At 41.5% G+C, this 14,434-nt stretch overlaps 1 protein-coding gene across 5 annotated transcripts in view; it reads right to left on the bottom strand.

Moving 5' to 3' along the window:
* The window catches only part of B3GLCT (beta 3-glucosyltransferase), a 160,581-nt gene that overhangs the window by 28,307 nt on the left and 117,840 nt on the right, over nucleotides 1–14,434 (bottom strand). For all 5 annotated transcript variants that reach the window (XM_039533776.1, XM_039533757.1, XM_039533750.1 and 2 more), the window contains 2 exons: nucleotides 9,966–10,035; nucleotides 2,309–2,422 (listed from right to left, as the gene is read on the bottom strand). In XM_039533776.1, coding sequence (XP_039389710.1) covers nucleotides 2,309–2,422; nucleotides 9,966–10,035 — 184 coding nt within the window. The remainder of the gene's footprint in view (nucleotides 1–2,308; nucleotides 2,423–9,965; nucleotides 10,036–14,434) is intronic.

The following is a 14,434-nucleotide window of genomic DNA, read 5'->3' as shown; positions in this document are numbered from 1 at the left end:
GTTTATACGTGTGTAGCACTTACCGCCTGATCCTTCCCCTGATTCCGAGTCCGGGTTAACGGCAGGGGAGGGTTGGTAGGGGATCTCTGTGAGGGTGATGAAGAGATCCTGGCTGTCAGGGAAAGCAGGAGTGTGTTCGCTGTCGCCTGCGCCGTCCTCAAAAGACCCTTCCTCATCTTCCCCATCGGCGAACATCGAGGAGGAACTGTCCACACTATTCCGTCCTCGGAGTCCACCGTCACTGGTGGGGCAGTTGTGGCAGACCCACCTAGAATGGCATGCAGTGCCTCGTAGAAGCAGCATGTCTGGGGCTGTCGCTCTGACTTTTTGATACCCTTGTCTTAGGTCCTTGACTTTCACGCGGCACTGCATCGCATCCCGGCTGTATCCTTTCTCTTTCATGGCTTTGAGACCTTCCTTGCTGGAGCGCAGCTCCGAAGCACAGACTCCTCGCCCCACACAGCGATCAGATCCATGACTTCCCTGTCAGTCCATGCTGGGGACCTCTTTCTATTCTGGGATTGCCCGGACTCCTCTGCTGGAGAGCTCTGCATCGTTGCAGGTGCCGATGTGCAACCAGAACGTCAGATTCAAACCGCCCAGACAGGAAAATGAATTCAAAGTCATTTCCTGTGTGGCTGGGCAGAGAATCCAAGCTCGGACTGCTGTCCAGAGCGTCAACAGAGTGGTGCAGTGTGGGATAGCTCCCGAGCTACTAAGTTCGATTAGCATCCACACCAAGCCTACTCCACCTGCCGGGTGGAGTACCAAGTGAACTAAAGAGCCCTCTAGTTCGAATTAAATGGCTTCCTGGTGTGGACGGTTGAGCGGTTAGTTCGAATTAACGCTGATAAATTCGAATTAAAGTCCTAGTGTAGACCAGGCCTATGATTCCAGAGACCTGGGTTCTATTTCCTAGTCTACCACTGGTATGCTGGGTAACCAGGGCCAAGCCAACTCATTTCTGTTTCCCCATCCATAAAATGGGGATAATGTTGTAATTACTTCCTTTGTAAAATGCTTTGAGGTTTATGGGTGAAATGTGCTGTACAAATTTTATTCATACCCATAAATGAAACTTTACAATGCACCAGGTCAGTATATAATTAGATTTGTTTTCTTAAGACTTGAGTAGGCACAACCAATCAATGGAATAATCAAATGTATAGGCATTAACTCGGATTAAATCATGGCTCCTGATAGCTTCACCAAAGCAAAAGCTTTAGAATTTAATAAAAAGCAATGTTTTATAGCTGGTAAGTGAGATGTCCTTGATTAAAATCAAAATGGCAAGAGAAATAAAGTGTCATACAAGCTTAGTTAAAGCTAAAAATGTCTTCCAGGAAGATCAAACTGTAAATCACTAACACTCACTAAAAATCACTTGTGTTCAAGAGAGATATTTCAGAAGCAATTAACACTATTAATGCGTCTTGTAATAAATAAATAAACAAACAAATAAGACTGAGGTATTATAGTTGGGATTTTTTCAACAAAAACATTTTTTGACACACAGCTGAATATTATTGGTAAAAACTTTGCTTTTTTTTCCTCCTGGCATTAAGAACCTCTATTTATCGTTACTTGATTTTTAAATCCATTAACATAATAAAAATGGATTTACAGCAAATGTTTCCAGTTCTATGCTATCCATTGAAGAGAAACACACCAAGTGAAGTGTGTGAAAGAAGGCAAGAAAATGAGAATGAACAAACCACTGAAGCCATAGTATCGAAGGCTTTTTTCTATTCAAGGGCACCCTAAATTATTACTTTAAACTACTATGTTACATGCTCAGAGTTTGATTTTTCCATTTAGTTTCAACATTTAAAAACACAGGCATACTACATGTAGGCACATATTACTTTGAAACCATCTTGTAAGTGTTTCATGCTACAGTAACCAGTTGGCATCATATAAGGTCTTCTGTTATGAATGTATCACTCTGACACTGCTACTGTAACAACCTTGATATCAACAAAATTGATAGAATAGTGATGGCAGAAGGAAACATTTCAACAGGCAGAAAACTGTCCACTCAGGCATTTTTACTGTGCCCACGTCTATAGCAGCGAGGCACCAAATCATAAGAAAATGATTCTGTCCAAAGGAACTGTATACTCCATCCATCTCTTGTTTTGTGTGGTTAGTAGGAAGAATGTTTAGTTTATTTTTACTTCCAGAGGACTGTGCTACAAAAATGTAACACTTCAGCATAACTTACTATACACTGAATAGACATTTCACCTTGAAAACTTATCATACTCATATAATGAAACTTTCTGCAAAGATAATATTAGAAGCTTACCTCTTTCAGTATTAGGTACTCCTAAATCTATAGTAGGAATGGAGGTCTCTGCATAATCACTATAATATTCAACAAGGGCAGCCTCACCTTCCCAGGTCTGCTTTACAATCGGTACTGCAAAATAATTAGTCATATTGAAACATAAGAACAGCCATACTAGGTCAGACCAATGGTCCATCTAGCCCAGTATCCTGTCTTCCAACAGTGGCCAATGTCAAGGTGCTTCAGAGCGAATGAACAGGGCAATTACTGAGTGATTTGTGCCCTTTTGTACACTCGCAGCATCTGGCATTCCGAGGCTAGCGACACTCACAGCATGGGGTTGTATGCCTGATTTTCTTGCCTAATAGCCATTCATAGACCTATCCTCCATGAACTTACCTAATTTTTTTTAAATACAGTCATAATTTTGGCCTTCACAACATCCCCTGTCAATGAGTTCCACAGGTTTACTGACTGTGCAGTATGTGAAGAAGTACATCCTTTTGTTTGTTTTAAACCTGCTGACTATTAATTTTATTGGGTGACCACTTGTTCTTGTGCTATGTGAAGGAGGAAATAACACTTTCTTATTCACTTTTTCCACACCATTCATGATTTTATAGACCTCTATCATATTCTCTCCCCCCCCCCCAGTTGTCTCTTTTCCAAGCTGAAAAGTCCCTGTCTTTTTAATTTCTCCTCAGAGGGAAGCTGTTCCATACCCCTAATCCATTTTTCTTGCCATTCTCTGTACCTTTTCCTATTCTAATATATCTTTTTTGAGATGGGGCGACCAGAACTGCATTCAGTATTCAAGGTGTGGGCATACCATAGATTTATATAGTAGCATTATGATATTTACTATCATTTTCTATTCCTTTCCTAATGGTTCCTAACATTGTTAGCTTTTTTCACTGCAATGCACATTGAGTGATGTTTTCAGAGAATTATCCATGATAATCTGCTAAGATCTCTTTCTTGATTGGTAACAGCTAATTTAGAAACATAAGTAGCTACTGTTTATTTAAATGGCTGTATTGACCAAATTAAACCAGAGTGCTTTGCAGTGAGGCCAAAGGCAAAGTGGAAAAACACTGCTTGGAAAGTTTTCATTACATACATTGCTTATGCTGCAGGAATAGCTCCATGTATAAGGAATGGAATTATACTGAAAATTTGTAAAACTGAGCTCTCTCAAAACAGAGCTATTAACCAGGAATGTTAATAAAGAAATAAAAGAGATAACCTAATCGCGTCTTCCTAGACATTTCCTGATCTACTTACATATCTGGGGTTTCAAATGAGTAGTTTTTCTAGGTATGATACAGATAATTTTTCATACCTGGCCCAAAGTTTCTTACGGCATCACTGCTTTGTCCCCATCTCTCCGGGAGAACAACACAGACAGACAAAAGGGGAGTCTTGTTTCAATTTTAAAAAGTTCTAGTCTTCCCACTGGCTCTTTTGGCCAGGTGCCCACTCAATTCCTTTTACCTATGCATAGCAGCAAGACTTTTTAACCCTTTATAGGTAAAGCAAGTAGAGAACAGCTACTAAGAGGGTTTTTATAGCTAACTGGCTGGCTGGATGTCCATAAAAGGGAGCTACCTCGCTCCCCTTCATTTATCATAAATGTTCAAAACAAAGATAAGAAATTGTTGCAAATCTCTGTCCTGATTATGTGCAGGGTTTGTGTAAAGAGTGTGAAATGTGTGTTTTACAAAATATGCCCCATCTACCAGGTACAGACCATTATAGGCATCACTTTGACTTTGAAAACATGTCAAAGAAGAAAGATAAGAAAGATGTATTAGATTTAAAGTAATGCAAATAAATTGTGAAATCCTCTGTTTCTTGAAAACATTCCGGAGGGGTTAGGTGCCTAACTTTGAGGCAGCTGACCAGCTGCATAGTGGTGTCCCGGATTGGTTGACAGCATATTGGCCTTCCTTTCTGTATTATGCTGTTTGTTTTGTCTTTTACTCATAAATTGATTAAACCTATGTTATTTGACATCTCGTGTTATAATTTAAATCGAACCCATAACAGTGGGATGCCTGGTAGCTGATATATTCAGTGGCATGGTAATGAAAATGCTGCCTTTAAATAAGGCATCATGGTCCTAACATTTATTCTGTTCTTTTCAGTACTACAGTAGTTAGGAGAGGCAGCTTTATAGTTCTGTGAAAGACAAGCCACAAGTGGTTGAGTGAATTTTACATAAAAATAAAACTTCTTATAAAATATGAGTGTATTTTCATTCATACTATATGAAGGATGTAATTCAACACCTTTGTACAAGATGTTTAAATAAATGATGACCAGGCTATGGAATATATTACCTTTACATCTGTATTAGATTTTGTTTATAATGCTGTGGTAACAATTATTATAGTGCTGTGGGAGTGCCACTATAGTTAAGTTTGCATCATGACATTTATTTAAAGGTGTACCTTTCTAACTCCTCTAAAATTGACATGCTTAGTCAGATTTTCTTGAAAATTTGGTGTGCCTCAAGAGGGTACAGGGTAGGGTTAATCATCTGGAATCATTTGAGCCAGAGTTTCCAGAGATATAAACCCTGACAAAATTAACATTTTAAAAAAATTGTAGATGTTTGGGGTTTTTTCCCCCAGACCTAGAGATCAACTGATTAATGTGATATGGATCAAATAGTCCAGGTATGTTGAGTTTTATGCAAGATAGTGCATGGCACCCACTACATCTTTGGTGGGACTCAAGTTGAGAACAATATTTAGGAAAATGTACATTTTAACACTGCTCATGTGACAAACATAAAAACGGCCTGAGGGTTTCCATTCCTGCCATTTTTAATGCTTAGAAGTTCAACTCTTGTAAGTGCTTTAAAATATGAATGGTTTATCAGATTGCTTTGTAATTTGGTGAGCCTCATGTGGGTGCCGGGCAGCATTAGTAATCCAAATTTGGGATCATTTGACTACCGAATTCCTGAGTTACAACTCCTTCCCCCCAAAAAAACCCCACATGGTTTCCTTCTGCTGGTACTGTTAAACTAAGAGGTATTAATGACTGGATGAATGAACAGTTCTCTGGCTGGCTGTGAATTCATCCTTCAGTTAATGCATCTATTCTAACCTATGACAAAAAAGAATTTTGAACTGAATGGTGGCAATTTTATTTTGGGGGGAATGTAATCCAAGTAATTGTTGGGGAAAAAAATAGACATGTGAATGTTTCCTGGAAAGGGAGGGATAGTAGAAGGTGGGGGGAATGGGGAAAATAGGAGTAGAGGGGTTTGGGGCTTCAGTGAGGGAAAGCAAGAGGTTTGGCATACCCCAGCTCTGCCAGTGCACCTCAACCCCCCTGTGCATCTCCAGCTCTGCCAAAGCACCCCAAACCCCTGCAGCCCCAGCAGTGCCAGTACACCCCAAGTTACTGTACTCCAACCTTTCTGGACCCCACACTTCTGCCAGTGCATTCTAACAGTGCAAGAAAACTATTAATAATTGTTGGAAGAACATTAATTGGGAAACTGGAGGGTTCATGGCTGACCAGAAAATGTGTACTGTGTGGCATAGAAATATTACAAACTCTTGACAGCTCAGTGGATTCTTCATAAAGATAGATCGTATTTGATTTGGAAATTAACTTTCCTGTACTATGCTCTATTTACACAAGTAGTTATGAGTCATTTATTCTTGCCTGAATAATAATCAGTTTAAAGATTAAGGTGAACAAAAAGATAACTGTTGTTTATGAATGGTGAGAACTGGTGAACAAAAATGAACAAAACTTTAAGATGTGTAGAAGATATAATTCCATGGCAGTAACATTCTGCTCTAGAAGACACTGTTTTTAAAAATATTTTGGCACACTTCTTTAAATGTGTTTTTATTTTTTTGCAAATTGCAGCAAACCCCCAAAAGTAAATATATGCAAAAAATTATGTCAATACAATATTAAGGTTGAGATTTGAATTGCACTGAACACAGGAAGTTCCCATCACCTTAAGTCTGCCTCCTTGTACATAACATATTTCAAAGCGACTTTCACTACTTGATCACTCCACATTGCATTATGTTGCATTATATGGCAATGAATACAAAGGAAATGTATTTTATTCTAACTATAAATGCACCTCTTTACCAAAAGTTCTTAAGCAGATTTGTAATATTGCCCTTTGGATGATATCTATGGCAACTCAACTCTGTGCTCCTGGTTTATATTTAAATTGCACTTCTTTCTAAAACCTTGGATGCACATTTTATTCTTTTAATGTGATCATAAAATGCATACATGCAAGAGGGAGAGTTAAAGTTGTGGTAAATTCTTAATTTTAAATGCCCTCACTTACATGTAATTAAATTCTCAGCCTTAATGTTGCATTAATGTAGCTTTGGGCATATAATAAAAAAATGACTTACTGGAAAAAAGGAGCTTTCTGAAGCTGGTATCCATTAATCTTTCACATTCTTGGGTGAGATTATCCTTCATTGTGTAACACTGGAAGCTGTGAGGAAAGTTCAAGAATTTTCCTCTGTCTTCAACATGTGTTCCTTGAAGGATGTTTATACCAGGCATTCATGTCTCCCAGCCTTTAAAGCCTTCAATTCCTTTTTTTTTTAGCTCTACTATAGTAGCGTTTTTTTTAACCATCAGTGAGGTGGGAAAGTAAACATGGATGCAGTTATTCAGTCAACTCCAATTACAGTATATGATAGTCAATTTCCTTTTGCCAAAAGGTATATGTTATAGATAACCAATCTCTAGGAGACCAGAAGCATGCCTTGATCAAGTAGAACAACAAAGTCTTAAAAAAATAAGCTAAATAAAATAGATTTTATTCTGAAAAAATAGGGCATTAAGCCCTGATACGTAAGTAAGAGCAGAGCATGGCTAAGTTGAACAGTGTCTTCTTGCACAGAGACCAAATCATGGCTGAGATTTCAAGTGACACAACATTTGATTTTATCCTTAGCCATCATTTGTAATCACCACCAACCACCAGTAATAAATATACTATTCTTAAAATTTATAAATAAAACAAGTGTAATAGTTTCACCCTAGATGCTCGTTGGATACTTTTCCACATAAGAAAACAATTATACTATTCAGAATGTTTAGGAATCTCTTCTCATGAGAGCATCCAGGACTAGAATAGAAAGAGTGGTAGATAGGTATCAGAGGGAACACTGTCATCCATTGGTTAAAGCACTGGACTTGGAAGTCAGGAGATACGGGTTTTACTCCCAACTTTGCCAATTATTTCTGTGCAATACTGGGCCAGGCACTTAATCCTTCTGTGCCCTGGTTTACCTATTGCTAAGGGTTATGTCTACACTAAAGCATTGGAGGCTTGCCACGTGTTGTTTCCCATCCCCCTCTACCATCCATACTCAAAGCCGTTAAACACATGTCTAGGCATATGTTGAACCTCTGCTGGCATCCTCAGCTAGGAAGTATGTTGCAAAGCCCACATTGAGCTGTGAGTCACACCACTACTCACTCACATTGGAATGTGGAGGCAGCAACTGCACAGGTACCGGGGCTTCTGTTTCGATAGACCACGAATGCCATTCCTACAATTTCATATACTTTTATCTTCTGGTCCCTTTACTTAATCACTTCCTATTCACCCCCTATCCACCAGAAGCTACCTGCCATTTATATACCCTTGCTCAGTGTTTAATGCAGCCTGGTCCAGTTTCTATGCAGCTCAACCCAGCTCTGCCGAACAGCAAAATGCCTACCCACCCAGTGTGCTGCTAGCCTGCCAGAGGAGCAAACCAGAGGTTCTAGTTAACTTCTGGTGTGAGTAAAGACACAATCTTAAAGCAGGTGGTGGAGCTGGCATGCACCAGACTGGCGTGCAATGCAGGGAGTGCATCAAGTACTGAAAATCCTCTACCACAAGACTAAGAATGGCGATGGCAAGTCTGACAACTGCCCCTCTACAAGCCCCTTCCACCAGTCAAACTCCTGGGCCCTTACCACCACCCTTAGCAGAGAAGCCATTGTCCTCCACAACGTATTTCTGAACTTGCATGGCCAGACCAGCAGCTTCAAAAACTAAACTTTAGGAAGAGGACCTGCTACTGGCTTCTGGCTTGTTTGCCTGCAATGGCTGTTGTCATGGCTGCTAGCCTCTGGCTACGGAATACCTAACTCAGAGGCCTGTGCTTCCTTCATTGTCCCAGCAAGCCCACCAATGGGTAGGAGGAGTCCAGCAACATGCAACATTTAAGATTCAGCATCTTCAAGCAAGTAACCTCTAGGCAGCCAGCAAATGTGTCAACATTAAACATCAAAGCTAGTAGGACCGATGGCTAATCTTTTCAACCATGTACCAGATTCTTGAGGCTGAATGAAACTTATGCAGGATGAATGTGACAACCGTCCTGCATAAGTATCCGTCTTTTGGGTTTTCTTTTCTTTTCTCATATTTTTTATTACCAGAGGGATGTATCTATCATAGAATTCTTGCACTTGTTTTTAACTCCAGCAGATGGCTGGTAGTGCATGTAAGAGTACAGAAGTATGTGGACAGAACCCATAGAACCTATTTAAAAACAACCCCTACAGAGCAGTTCCTCAAATACCTGAGACAGCCCTAGGTTAAACAACTTTGTCGTCTAAAAGATCTCACATACTTATATTTCATGGGTTAGGAGTTGTATGTTTAATCCTGACAAATCATGTTATTTACATATAAATTTGTCACTCATATATTAAATTAAATAGCTGTGTCATCCTGAATTGCACTGGTCTGTTTCATGTAACCCTATGTTGGGGATAGAAAATACTGGTTATTACCTAACAACTAATAACTTAGGCAGGCTACCTTAATAAGCTTCAACCTGAAAGGGATTTGAGCCTCCCTGTATCAGCTATTTGGCTGGAGCCTAAATAGATCATCTAGTAATGAGCTTGATAAAACCCTGGGGTTTTTTGGTGCCTCTTTTGGGGGGGAGGGGCAGATAGCTAACCAAGATTGCTGCTTCCCAAATTATTACATAGAGTTTATTTGGAATTGTTGGTTTATTTGAATGAAGTTTTTTTTATAAGACACTCTTGTATATAAATAAAATATATTCTTACTTAATCTGAAGCCATTAATATGAAAGGAAGAAGATAGTTTGGATAAGAATGCAAGATAATTCATGTTAGGTAATTTTTTCCAAGTAGTTATTATTTTTCATAGAATGATGATAATGTTAACCTAAATACAGTAACATGAAGTGGAAACAGTTTGGATAAGAATGCAACACTATGTAATTCTTTCCTCAGCAAATAGTTACATTTCCATATAGCCACAATAATTTATAATGATGGCATTCTAAATGTTCCCTGAATACCGACAGTATGAAGGCTCACTGACATTCAGGGAGAAATAAGAGTACAGTGCATTTGTTGGGCCACTTAGGATTGAAGGAATATTTTTAAGCTTGGCATTTTTAAATCATGAAAAAGTTGAGCGGATTATAAATGGATTAAGGTGGGTCAATTTGGGGATCTTGTTAAATTCTGAAAACTGGAACTATTCAGCTTTTATATTTCTCTGAAGATTTCACAAACATTTAGTTATAAGAACTACATACAACAAACAATTATCCTAGTATGTTAGCTTGTTGATTAACTATTAAGTTAATTTCATTAACATACAGCTTCAGTCTTGGAAAAATTGAGAACTTACTTCTGTCTCTGTGAAATTTTCGGCATGTTTTTACAGCAACAAAGATGTCCTCTTTCTTCACTAGGTCTCCCTATAAGGAAATGGAAAAATGAATGTTGTAATTGCAGGCACTGCTTTTAACTTTACATTGTATACACATGTATGTTTTGGAAATAAAACAGAAAATACCTTTGTATTGAAGCACTATACTATAGAGGCAGGAGGGATAGCTCAGTGGTTTGAGCACTGGCCTGCTAAACCCAGGGTTGTGAGTTCAATCCTTGAGGGGACTACTTAGGGATCTAGGCCAAAAATTGGTCCTGCTAGTGAAGGCAGGGGGCTGGACTTGATGACCTTTCAAGGTCCCTTCCAGTTCTAGGAGATTGGTATATCTCCAATTATTATTATTTAAGCAGCATAGTGTACAGTGCTAAGTAGTACAGTTCAAAATACATTTTCTACCTGTCAAGATATGGCACCAGTATTTTCAAATGATTGAAATACCATTGTCCAATGATTGTTTTCAAATGATGTAGTATTATAGTTGGAGCCAGAAACACAAATGATAAAGAAAGAAAATGAATAGGAGGACTTCATGTACTAACACTGACACAAAGATGACCAAACAAGTGACATTTTAACAAATAATTGTTGTAATACAGGATGCAGAAACTGCAGGATGTTGGGAAGCAGAAATTTGAAAAGGATTACATATCAGAAAAAACTGTTTTGGTGTAAGCAATATTTATAAAGTTATGCTGCATTAATTGACATACAGACAATAATTAACCCATTTTTATATTATTGGTGTGCAAAACACTTTAAAGCACACCCTGTCTCCAAGAATTTAAAATCTAAATTAGACAAACACTGACAAAGAACAGTACAAGAAAAGCCATACAAATATTGCTTTTGTACATTTTTTTCTTTGTTATGATATTTTGTTTTAGGTGCTTTGGGATTTTTCACTATATGCATTTGTTTTTAAATGGTCACATGCCAGAGTGAAAGAAGAAATCACTGAAGTGGAGATTTGTGGTGAAAAGCTATCTGAAAGTAATGAGTTCTGAGGTGGATGTCAGGATTTTATCTCACTAGCCATTAAATAATATGGTAGTGCGATTGTTCTCTTTTCCACTGAGTATTTTAATTTAAAAATGCCTTACTAATACTACTTTGTAATTGTACAGCACCTTTGTACTGAGAGAATCCAAGTGCTTTATACAGAAAATTGATTTTTACTGACCCTATTTTCTAGACAGTGAAACTAAGGGACAGAGAGGTTAAAGGACTTGCCCAAAGTCTCACAGTGAGTCAAGAGAGGTGCTAGGTAAAGAAAGACTGGTCTTCAGACTCCTATTGTTCTGCTCAAACAGACAGGGTGAGAACATCACCCAGCTCCAGCCCCTTTATACTGGTAGAAGGGCCAGAGCAATGTAAAGGGTCCCTAAATGCACTGGATATGCTTGGGGGAGGATTCTTCCAACACATGAACTGTGGAAGATAGACATAAAGCTGCCTTGCAAGGACTACCTCAGAAGTATTGGCATGGGGGCATGCTGGGCTAGGGAGCATTGAGAGCTGCAGCCTATAGGACAGCTATAGGAAGCTGTCATTACATAGACAGGCCTTAGGATTCTGGAAGTCACAAAGGTGGTTTAATGCCACATTAAGCCCCTCCTTACCATGTGATGCAAGTGCTGTGCTATCTTCCCAGAGTAGGACAGTCCTCAAGGACCACAGTTTATCACAGCGGTAGGCAAACTTTTTGGGCCAAGGGCCACATCTGGGTGGGGAAATTGTATGCAGGGCCGGGACAGGGGGTTGGGGTGCAGGGTGTGGGAGGGGGTGCGGTGTGCACAAAGGGGCTCAGGGCAAAGGATTGGCGTAGAGGAGGGGTGTGGGGTGTATGAGGGGGCTCAGGGATGGGGGTTGGGGTGCAGGGTGTGGGAGGGTGCGGTGTGCACAAAGGGGCTCAGGGCAAAGGATTGGCGTAGAGGAGGGGTGTGGGGTGTATAAGGGGGCTCAGGGAAGGGGGTTAGGGTACAGGAGAGGGCTCAGGGCAGGGGTGCAGGAGAGGTGTGGACTGTGGGAGGGGGCTCAGGGTAGGGGGTTGGGGTGCACAAGGGTGCATGGTGCAGCAGAGAGCTCAGGGCAGGAGGTTGGGAGTGTACAAGAGGGCTCAGGGCAGGGAGTTGAGGTGCAGGAGGGGTGCAGGGTGCAGCAGGGAGTTGGGGTGCAGGAGGGGTGAGAGGTGCAGCAGGGAGCTCAGGGTAGGGGGTTGGGGTGCAGGAGGGGTGCAGGGTGTACGAGGGGGCTCAGGGCAGGGAGTTGGGGTGCAGGCAGGGGGTTTAGGGCAGGGAATTGGGGTGTAAGATAGGTGCAGGGTGCTCAAGGCAGGGGGTTGGGGTGCAGCAGGGAGCTCAGGGTAGGGGGTTGGGGTGCAGGAGGTGTGTGGGGTGTACAAGGGGGCTCAGGGCAGGGAGTTGGGGTGCAGGAGGGGTGCAGGGTCCAGGCAGGGGGCTTAGGGCAGGGAGTTGGGGGGTGGGGTGCAGGAGGGGTTTGGGCTCCATCCTGGCGGCACTTATCTAAAGTGGCTCCGGGGTGGCAGTGGTGTGCGCCAGGGCTGACAGGGAGCCTGCCCTGTCCCCGGCTGCGCGCCGCTCCAAGAAGCTCTGCGGCCCCTGGGGAAAGGGGTGGGGTGGAGGGCTCCACGTCCACTGTCCTTGCTGCACCTCCAGGTACCTCCCCCCTCAAGACCCCATTGGCCGCGGTTTCCCGTTCCTGGTCAATGGGAGCTGCAGGGGGCCGGGTCTGGAGGCAAGGGCAGTGCAAAGAGCCCCCCCCTCCCACACACACACGGGGGCTGCACGGACATGGTGCCAGCCACTTCTGAGAGCGGCGCAGGGCCCATTGCGCCATATCCCGTGGGCCGGATCCAAAGCCTGAGTGGGCCATAGTTTGCCCACCCCTGGTTTATCACCTCTGAACTGCCACAGAGATTATTGTTGAGATGCAAAGCACTGCTTCCCTCAAGCACTCCCAAACCCAAGAAATGATAAACTTGGTGTGACAGACCCCGCCGCCGGGTGCAACCTGGAACTGGGGTACCACTGAGCTTCTGACATATCAACCTGGGCCCCCTCTCACACTGTGAAGGCTGTGACAAGCTGCAGACCGCTCCCGGTCCTGCACTCACACAAACCTTTACACAGGCAGGGACACACCCAGCTGCAGTTACATGGAGGCTTCTTCCCCAACTCCACAGCCTAGGACCTCAGAGCTGTACTGTCTTGTCCTGGTCAAAAGCCTGACCTGTTAATTTATTTCCCAGTCCACCCCTGCCTCAGTGGGGACAGGCCAATGCACCAGTTTTTGTTCCTGAGCATATTCCCTAAGCACTTCTAGCAAAACACACTGTTTTAGATTAAAAAAAGATAAAACAAATTTATTAACTGCAGAAAGATAGATTTTAATTGATTATAAGTAGTGAGTGTACAGATCAAAGCAGATTACCTAAGAAATAAACAGAAATGCAATCTAGGCATTATAAATTAGATAGGATTTGAATCAAGCGGTGTCTCACCCTGCTAGCTAGTACAAGCAAGTTACAACTTTTGCATACACAGGCTGGAATTTTGTCCCGCCGGGGCCCCTCTTCCCCAGGTCAATCTTTGTTCCTAAGGTGTTTCCAGGTATTGTGTTGTAAAGGGAATGAGGCCAAGTGATGTCACTTCCTCCTTTTATATCTTCTTCCAGCTTGCTAGAAAGATCTTTTGCTGTGACATGAGTCAAACAGTCTCCCTTGGCTATGTGCTATCTCTGAGAGGTTTCCATTGTACACAGTTCCTGGAGTAATCCTTGTGAGTGCATTCTCCTCCATGGGCCATCAATACTGTTTGGCCTTTTATTTGTTGTATGTGAAAGGCTGCTTGTGGGTGTTCCCAACCTCACAACATGTTTCAGTGGCACATATATAGCAAAACTTCATAACTTCATATACAATGATAGCACATACAACTTAATGTTCAGATTAAGACTTTTAAAATGATACCTTACAAGGCATTGTTAGGATATAGATATTCAGGCCTGTCTGCAAAGGCCTATACTTTAAGAATGTAGGTGTATTCTTATCACTTAGCTAGTTATAGAGGTATAAAAGAAAGAATCAAAATCACTGTCTGTGGAATGGCCTTCTCTTACTGTGACAGGCTAAGGCCTTCAGCTAAGATGTAGTTAGGCAGCCATAAGCTGGGAAGTGTATGGTCACATCCTCACATTCCAAACTAGTCACATTGAAATAAGGTGCTATTGGGCTATTAGGAATACAATCCTGTCCTGATATTCCTCTCACCTCCAGAGAAAGAGAAGAGCCTAGAAGATGTAAAAGAAAACTTAGTTTGATAAGCATCCTGTCTGGCAAGAACTCACTTATCAATAGACACAGCTGGAAAACCCTTATGTCTGTATAGGTATAGTTGTGAAATCCT

The sequence above is a fragment of the Mauremys reevesii genome, linkage group 1 (genome assembly GCF_016161935.1).
Source record: "Mauremys reevesii isolate NIE-2019 linkage group 1, ASM1616193v1, whole genome shotgun sequence".
Taxonomy (NCBI): domain Eukaryota; kingdom Metazoa; phylum Chordata; order Testudines; family Geoemydidae; genus Mauremys; species Mauremys reevesii.
This window is presented reverse-complemented; position numbering and strand designations above follow the sequence as displayed.